Below are 8,479 nucleotides of genomic sequence, written 5' to 3'. Positions count from 1 at the left end.
TGGGCATCTCGCTCTCTCTCTTTCTCCCTCTCTCTCCGCCTAACTTATCATATGGGATTTCAATTCAAATGGGTCTCGTTCCATGGACAAGCGCTGGTCCCAAAAAGAAAAAAACAAAAAACTGCCTTTCCACAGAGCACAAGCCCAACAGCAAAACAAAGCAAAATGAACAAATGCAAAAGATAAGCGTGAGCGAATTGATGATGGGGGTCGGGCTCTAGCGACGAAAGCTTTTGGACGGACGACGGACAGCTGTTGTCCTTCTGTCGCGTACAACCGCGTAATCCAGACACCGGAGTCACAGTTGGCGTTTTCCTTGATTCATCCTTCCGCTTTGTGGACAGAACTGCTCTCTCGTCGCGGCGTCTATACGCGGAGCTTCGCAGTGCCGCACATCACTCGTCGCACCTTCGTGCGCGGCCCTTTACTCAGCGACCTCTCCCAGAGAAAGCGCCACGCGCCGACTGACCAACCGGCCTAAAGAAGGATGGACACCGCCTGGGCCGAGTATGGGGTGTTCGCGACCCTCATGGTGGCCAACTTCAGCCTGGGTCTCTACTTCTCCTTCCGACGGCGGAGCCTCAAGTCGACTGCCGACGAGGTGTTCCTCGGCAGCCGGTCGCTGCACTCGCTGCCGCTAGCGGTGTCCGCGCTCGCTTCCATAATGTCGTCCATCGGCATCATAGGCATATCTGCGCACGTGTACGCCTACGGCACTCACATGTTCTGGAATCAAGTGCTGGCGCCCCTCAATGCGCTCATCGTGGCTCATGTCGTGGTACCCGTCCTCTACCGTCTCAGGGTTACCTCCGTATTCGAGGTAAGCCAATGCCTCGGAGAGGGAATACTAAGCATCGAGTCTACTTCCTTTCTGCAGTGTGTCCGCGTCTTAGGTGCGCTTAAATCTAACTCGAATATGAAGTGAAGAAAAACGCACGAGCCGTTCTCGTTGACAGTAAACTCTGAGCCATATGTGTTCCAGAACCACGGGAAAATAAAGTACGAAATAACCATTTACGAGCCACGTCTGTCGCTTCTGAAAGGGCGAGTTTCCTGCAACGAATGAGACGTGACGCTTAGAAGACACTCATTCGGCATCCGTCTACTTGCTGTATGATAGGGATATGCGGCGTTAGATTATGGGGTTTTACGTGCCAAAACCACTTTCTGATTGTGAGGCACGCCGTGGTGGAGGACTCGGGAAATTTCGACCACCTGGGGTTCTTTAACGTGCACCTAAATCTAGGCACACGGGTGTTTTCGCTTTTCGCCCCCCATCGAAATGCGGCCGCCGTGGCCGGTATTCCATCCCGCGACCTCGTGCACAGCAGCCCAACACCATAGCCACTGAGCAACCACGGCGGGTACATCTGGCGTTCATGGTTCGAAGCAATCTAATCAAATATGTGAATGGGTTAGAAAGCACCATTGAAACAGCATCGATAGAGCAGGCCTTATTTGTACGCAAGGCTGGCGCAACGCATTCTTTAGGGGTAATTGATGTGGTCAGTTCTTTAAAGACCATTCAAGGATGACTACAGTTGGTTGGTGACGTACGTTAATCAATTACGGAGACAGCTCACGGTGTTTTATTAATATTTTGCTTTAGTACGTACTGGCATCCCATTTAACTTTTTCACGCCACAGAGCATGCGCCAAGAGCTGTCTCCAGGATATAAAGCGGGGCTCATGCTGCATTAATCGCAATATCAATCTCGAAGGCAAATGGACTTGTGTTTCTTATAATCTAGAGCTTTGCAGTATTACTACTGATACAGAAGCCCCACAATACCTGATAGGAAAAGAATGGCTACAAAAACAATATCACCGCAAATATTTCGGGCACGCGCCCTGTCACAATTTTCTTTCTGCGATGGTCTCCTTTAAACATTAGCTACTTGATAATCGAACGTGCTTTACCCATAATTGCGCTGACAAAGTCCCGCGCACTGCTTCTTGAATTTGGTTTGCAAAATTAGACAAAGATAACGAACAATTGCGCATCGGACGCGTGTGTACAGTTCTGACACCAGGAATGACGAAAAGTATGACTTGTATTTGTGACACCACTCCTAATAGTAGGGTTTTTTTAATTTTTTGATTAACCAATGCACGTATGAAGAGATCCTGAAAGTACTGGTGATACGGTAGTTGATACGAACAAAACAAAAGTAGCAAGTGTCGGGTGTTTTCTTTTTCTTTCCCCAAACAAAACCGAAAAGAAAGCCTCATGCAATGATAAAAGCAACACACTACAAATTTCTGTTAAAGATTACTTCACCATAAACATTTTAAGGCCTATAATATGCTCTGCTAATGTGTAACCAAGAGGAGTCAGATTCGCCTAATTATCGCTTGGAAGAAGCCTTGGATCTAGATTTCACATAAATGGTAAATCCGTATCCTGAGTCTTCTGCGAGAGCCAAGATCGGCACTTGCCGTTTGGATGGACGCTCGATATGTAGGCCGGGAAGGGGGACAGAAACCTTGCCTTTTCCTTCCGTCACAAATTTCGTCGCCATACCCAGTGACGAAAGTTGTCTACTAGCTTGAGACACCAGGTGTGTGCTGGCAGCTGTCTCGCCCCGCTCAGACAACATAAGTCACTGAGCATGGGACCGAATAGGCAACTTGTTGCTGGCTTGCTATCTGACCATGTAGACAACTTGGGTCACTGGTTATGCGATATTGCGACGTGCCCTTTTCGTCCTATCCCCCAGAATGGATGTGCCAAGGTGGCGCAAGTATTATGTAGCCTTAAATATACCGGGTGTCCAACCACGTAACTTGAGCCAAACTTTGAAAATATGCAAATACCACGTAGCTGGACCGAACCAAGGCAATGTTCGCCGTCGTTTGGAGATGTTCAGATTAATTTTTTTTGCATTGAGTCTAAATTCATAATTAGTAATAATTAATCATTTCTCAAATATTATAATTAGATGAAAAGTGTCAATGATAATATTGTAGAGCAACATGAAAAACTCCCGATAGAGACTTCGGTTGCTCAATACGTGCTGCATAAAAATGTTTTTCCAAGCATGAAAGAAGCCCGCGAATACATGAAAAGTTGCCGCGGGACTGGCCGCTCGAGGTACATTGGCTCAAGCTACGTGGGACACCCTATATGTTAAAGTGATGGCGCCCCATTCGCAACAGACACTTCCGCGTCGAACGTGGCTGTGTGATGCAAGACCATAGTAACGAAGTCGTATTCAGGAGACTAGTGACAGGTCGTGTTTCTGCGGCGTTTCAATGGGGGGGGGGGGGGGGGGGCGGGGAGGCAGGGGTTACAACAAGATTACTGTGTCGTGGTGTTATTCGGCTTTGTGGTTGGCAGCGAGATTTTCACTTCGTGTGTCTGCTGATGTGGCCATAAGGGTTCGTGATTCACGGGTATTACAATAATCATAGTGATCAGCATAACATATAAAACATATTGCGGTGTTGTCAGAAACCCCGCGGCCAAAGTTACTGCTAAACAGGAACATTACCCAGGACGGCTTTTTTCTTCCTCTGCTTCGTTTTATTTTAAATCACGATATACAGGGTGTCTCACGTAACTTGAGCCGAACATTAAATGTATGCAAATGTCACGTAGCTGGACAGAACCAATGTAATGTTATTTGCCTTCGCTTGGAGATACTCAGATTATTTTTTTCATTCCGTCTAATGGAGATAAATAGTCTTAATTAATTAATCGCTAATCAAATATTAGAGTTATATTAAAAGTGTCAATGAGAAAATTGTACAGCAACATGAAAAGCTTTCCATGGAGCTTTCTGTTGCTCAATACGTGCTGCATAAGTGTTATTCTGAGTGTGAAAGCATCCCGCAAATATACGCAAAATTGCCGCGCCACTCGCCAATCGAGGCACTTTGCCTATATTCGTGGGCTTCTTGGTGGGCATGTGCACTATGCACACGCCCATTAAAGCAGGTGGCAGCAGGATGCATAGTTGAAAATAACCAGAATTATCATCGTATAATAAGCAGGAAGAGGCAAAAGTCATGGTTCTAGAGAATTATTACGTTAGATTACAGATTTCCGCAGTTTACTGCGCAACATTTTCTGAAGCTCTAATATTCACCTCTCTAACGTTTGCAAAACGTGCTCCTTACTTTTCCTGATTTTTTATTTTTACAGAACACATTGGTGGCGCTTTGATGGACTCGTGTTACTATTTAATTATTTATTTGTTTGTTTTCAGTACTGCTGCTCTCAATTGAGAGCATTGCAGGATAAGGCATGCAACAATATAAAAGGCAAAACGATGTGTCACAAATAGTTAACATAGAGTCAAATCAAGTCGACAGAAGAAAAGCAAAAAGAAAAAAGTCTCAATGGTGGTTATTGGACAAATTTTGCAACAAGTAAAGATTAGTTCCATAAGTAAGGACAATACACTTCTACGCAAATACATTTTGGCACTCTACACTTGCACTTACAAAAGTCCGGTGGGCATACAATGATTTGAAAACGCAAGACACTGGCACATGAGGCGGTTACATACAATGAAATTATGCCCAATTAGCGAAATGTAAAAAATAAAAAAAGCTTGAAACGCTTGTTATTAGCCAGATGCATCTACTGACATACATTGTACAGGCTCTGATCTTGGAAATTCAAATTGCTCCAAATTCAAATTCGACGCAGGTTGAATTGATTTTTTATATCTTTTTAAACCACGCAAAATATTTTCCTGGGCGTGTTTTTGCAGGCCTACTTCAAGATCGCGTCGTTCAATTTCCTTGTCACTGTCATTTCTACGGACGCCACTCAAAGTCTAGAGAAGCCAAGTTCGCAACTTTTCTATTCAGCTTGAGTGGCCCTTTGCTATCCGTCTGCCTAAATACACGCCGATCTTTCTCGCAAAATTTCTCGCAATTAACTCGGCTATCGGAAAGGTGGGTCTCCTGCGATTAACGCAAGGGTTATTACAGATGCTCCTCCGGTCTGTTGCCATAACTTCTGCTGAGTGGTCGCTCCTGATGCGTATATTTTGGGCACCTATGCGAGAAATCTATGGGAAGTACAGGACACTCTGGCGTCTTCCTAAACGAATCCACCGATTCTCTCGCGTGGTTCTCACTTAATGAACCGGTTTTAAAGGTTCCTGCTAAATTTTATTTGATTACATTTGATTATTTGATTACAAGAGCCTTTTTATACCTAAAAAGCACAGAATTGTCATCTCTAATTTTCTCTGATGATTCGAAGCAGCGAAAATTCGCGTGGAACACGACAATGCGACAATGCGAAGTGGCCTTATCAAGCTTCCACCGCTGCCTAAATATTTACTCTCACAGGTCTGGTTTTTCTTTGACTATACTTTGTTCTGTTTGTAATCAAACTCAAACAGTGGGTCAGTTTCTTTTTTTCTGCCACAACTTGTCATCCTTCCGTAGAACATTCCATCTGTATCCGACTAGAAATCTAGGCCTACGTCAATCGACATCAAACCTGTGGTCCTTTGGTGCCTGTCAGTCGGGCACAGGCCCCAGCTCCATGACGACAGCTCTATATGTGCTCGTTGAGGCGTCCGCAAGGTTATGGTGCTCGGGGTGCCAACTGTCACATATTTACAACTTTATTATAAAAAAATTGTAGTCCTGATGTCATGCAATGCTCCTTTTTTGTTGTATTTTTTCTTGTTTTTTTGCTATGTGTACTCATTACCTCCAGTGTGATCGGCCCCCTCGTGGGTATGAGCCATGTTTCGAGGCCACAACAACAACAAGTATACGTAAAGATTTTCTCTCGCCTAAATTCATGTAAAAAAATTTTAGGTTGTTACCTCCATTTTCTGAACACTTAAGCAAAGTCTGCCCGACTCTTGGCCAATCCCCGCGAGTGGGTAAGCGCCAAACTCATCAAGGACATCATCATCATCATCATCATCATCGTCAATGGCTTCAAGTGAACAGTGATGTTCGTCGCGCCGATGCGTCGATTCTGTTCTGCAGCTGATGCCTTTCTAAACACTGTGAGTCTGATTGCACGTAAGGTTGAGCGACCTTATTTATTACCGCGGCCGCGATACATATCACTCAAGGTGCCATTACCGCGACTAGAAACAAACATACTAGCTGTCATTGTACCAGCCGCTGCTGCTGCTGCAGTGGCAGCTTAGGCAAATGTTCTGCAATGCCAAGGGCCTCTCCCAGAGACCTCAGACTACCCATATAGTGCGAGAAGCGGTTCCATCGTACTATTCGTAACTTTCAGGATCTCAACAGCCCATTTACTATTTTATGGTCTATTAAATTTTTGCTCACTTAAGCTACATTTTATTGTAAGTTAAATATAGTCAAGTATACAAGAAGAGAAAGGTCGATGTGACAAAGTTTTTGTGCACAGTGAGACAACTCAACGAAATGTAAAAAAAAGTGTAATTGAGATTCTTTGTCGCAAGAACTAATATTCCAATTGCTTCTTGCAGTACCTTAGGATGCGTTATGGGAACAAAGTCGGACTCACCTCATGCGTCCTGTACTTCTTTTTAAGTGTGAGTAATGCTTTCTATTTCTCTACAGGCATTAGTTTTGGAAAACTGACACGGAGTAGTTTCAGGTACATCCTTTTTTTTTGTATTCTGCAGCAAACCATGGGCGCCGTAGCGATATTTCCGGCAGCGGCAGCTGTTGCGACAAGCAAGTACACGCAAACAATATTGCTTAATTGCTACTTAGCAATGCTCCGTGACACCGCTGCAGCAAATGCGGACAAACTGATTTGCCTGCAGCAAACGAGTTTAATGAATGCTTCATGGTGAGCAACATCTTCCTCTTCTTTCAGTTTTCGGCGTCTCGGCGAACTGGTGCAGCTTTACTATCGGCTTAGCAGGCTGCGTTTACACTGCTCTGGTGAGCTATTACTTATATCATATTGCTCTACATTTATATTTAATGATATAGTCTTCTATATTTAATATTCTTATTGTTCCATTTCGCGAAAGATCCAGGTATCTTGCTTAAAAATGATTTGTTTGAGCGCATCTCCATGGCCAGTGGGTAGGCGTGACTATCTGCACGGGGGTGTAATACACTAAACGTAAACGTGTGGTTATCAGCACGCCAGTCTTTCTTGGCACAGTACAGCGCTTTCATGATGCAACGATTCCCTTCTCTCGATTCTATTCTCTTCCTGTTATCCACCGCTCGTGACCAGCCGATTCCGGTGATGACGTAGGTGAAGCGGCACTCTGACCATTGGCGAAGGCCAATAAGGAGCAGCATTGAAATAGGATCGTTACATCATTCCAGCCAGTATTCCCAAGAAAAGTTTCTTTGGAATAGCGTTTGTAAAATCGTTCGTAAGAGCCTGATGCGAGCCGATCGTGGCGTCTGACACATTATTATCGAAGGTGGCCGACCAATGGCGAACGGATTTTAAGAGCAAAAAGCTTCGTGAATTCGGCCCCATGTTAGCACATACAGAAGGGCACATGTAGAAAGTGCCAATGTGTGTAATCCATAGTTACGGTCAAGGTACAAACATTAGCTAGCGTAAGTACCACAGCTAAGTGCAACTATACTCTGTACAAGGAGCAATCCTTAGCATAAAAAGAAATCCACATGTATACCTATTCTCATGGTACATTATACGCTTGCACTTACCCTTTATATATCAACGCTTCTTCAATTGCAGGTTTTCGTACCATCAGCTCTACCACGTAAAGTACTCTATGCAGTTTGAGGGGCGTTTTATCATGCTAACCGTTGCCGCGGCTTTAAAATTGCACTACAACAGAACATGAACGTTTGTCTCTCTGAAGGAAATATCCTGATAGCTGCGTTCTGTTTTGCAGGGCGGTCTGAGGGGCGTTGTATGGACTGACTGCGCGCAGGCTGGGATAGTGTTGCTGGCTCCAGCAACTATTATGATCAAGATTGCTTACGACGCTCATATGAAGGACTTGAACCTACGGCCATTCAGTGACTTCGCTGTCACAACTTTCATGTTTGAGTAAGCACTCGTTGTTTTTAAGTGCTCATTCTGTTCGAAAATGTGGAAAAGCGTTCTTTTTTTTCATTTTCAGAAGCAGCTTTGATTTCACAAAGGATGAAAATGTCTGGGCGTGCCTTATAGGTCTGTCAACAATGTACATCTACAGAGGAGGTGTTGATCAAATGATAGTGCAAAGATTTCTCGCTTCGAGAAACCTCAAGGAAGCACAAAGGTAATTTATGGGGAAGGCGTGCTGTTCCATTAACCTTTTAGCTAGGCACTCGTATCCAGGAGTAATTAATGTCTGTCCACAAATTTTAGCTGTGCTGTTAGACCAAACAAAGCAATTGTAAAAAATAATTTCCACACCAGTAATGAGGAGATTATCATTGAAAATTATACTGAAAATAACCAGTCATATCCATCACGTCAACATCGCGTAGTGAACTGAGGATTCTTTAAATTGACACTTTTCTTAACTGGCAGGTTTATTAACTTACGTGGTATCCACTGTCCATGTAGTGGTGA

At 44.2% G+C, this 8,479-nt stretch overlaps 1 protein-coding gene and 1 long non-coding RNA gene across 2 annotated transcripts; both read left to right on the top strand.

Moving 5' to 3' along the window:
* Positions 1–487: 487 nt before the first annotated feature.
* LOC142560904 (sodium/iodide cotransporter-like) lies at positions 488–4,168 on the top strand. The gene is made up of 2 exons (XM_075673440.1): positions 488–820; positions 4,148–4,168. The coding sequence occupies exons 1-2, from the start codon at positions 488–490 to the stop codon at positions 4,166–4,168; spliced, it is 354 nt and encodes a 117-aa protein (XP_075529555.1).
* A 2,628-nt stretch (positions 4,169–6,796) lies between these two features.
* Positions 6,797–8,172, top strand: LOC142570332 (uncharacterized). The gene is made up of 3 exons (XR_012825664.1): positions 6,797–6,867; positions 7,812–7,969; positions 8,043–8,172. It is a non-coding gene; the product is annotated as an uncharacterized LOC142570332 (long non-coding RNA).
* Positions 8,173–8,479: the final 307 nt, after the last annotated feature.

Source organism: Dermacentor variabilis, chromosome 1 (genome assembly GCF_050947875.1).
Source record: "Dermacentor variabilis isolate Ectoservices chromosome 1, ASM5094787v1, whole genome shotgun sequence".
In the NCBI taxonomy this organism is placed as follows: domain Eukaryota; kingdom Metazoa; phylum Arthropoda; class Arachnida; order Ixodida; family Ixodidae; genus Dermacentor; species Dermacentor variabilis.
Note: the sequence above shows the minus strand (reverse complement) of the source record. Positions and strands in the feature narration are given on the sequence as shown.

What these genes read in the sequence shown, in the direction of transcription:
- LOC142560904 (XM_075673440.1), top strand. Translation starts at nt 488, where the DNA reads ATGGACACCGCCTGGGCCGAGTATGGGGTGTTCGCGACCCTCATGGTG. An exon ending in GGGTTACCTCCGTATTCGAG is followed by an intron (nt 821 to 4,147) that starts GTAAGCCAATGC and finishes TTATTTTTACAG; the next exon opens with AACACATTGGTGGCGCTTTG.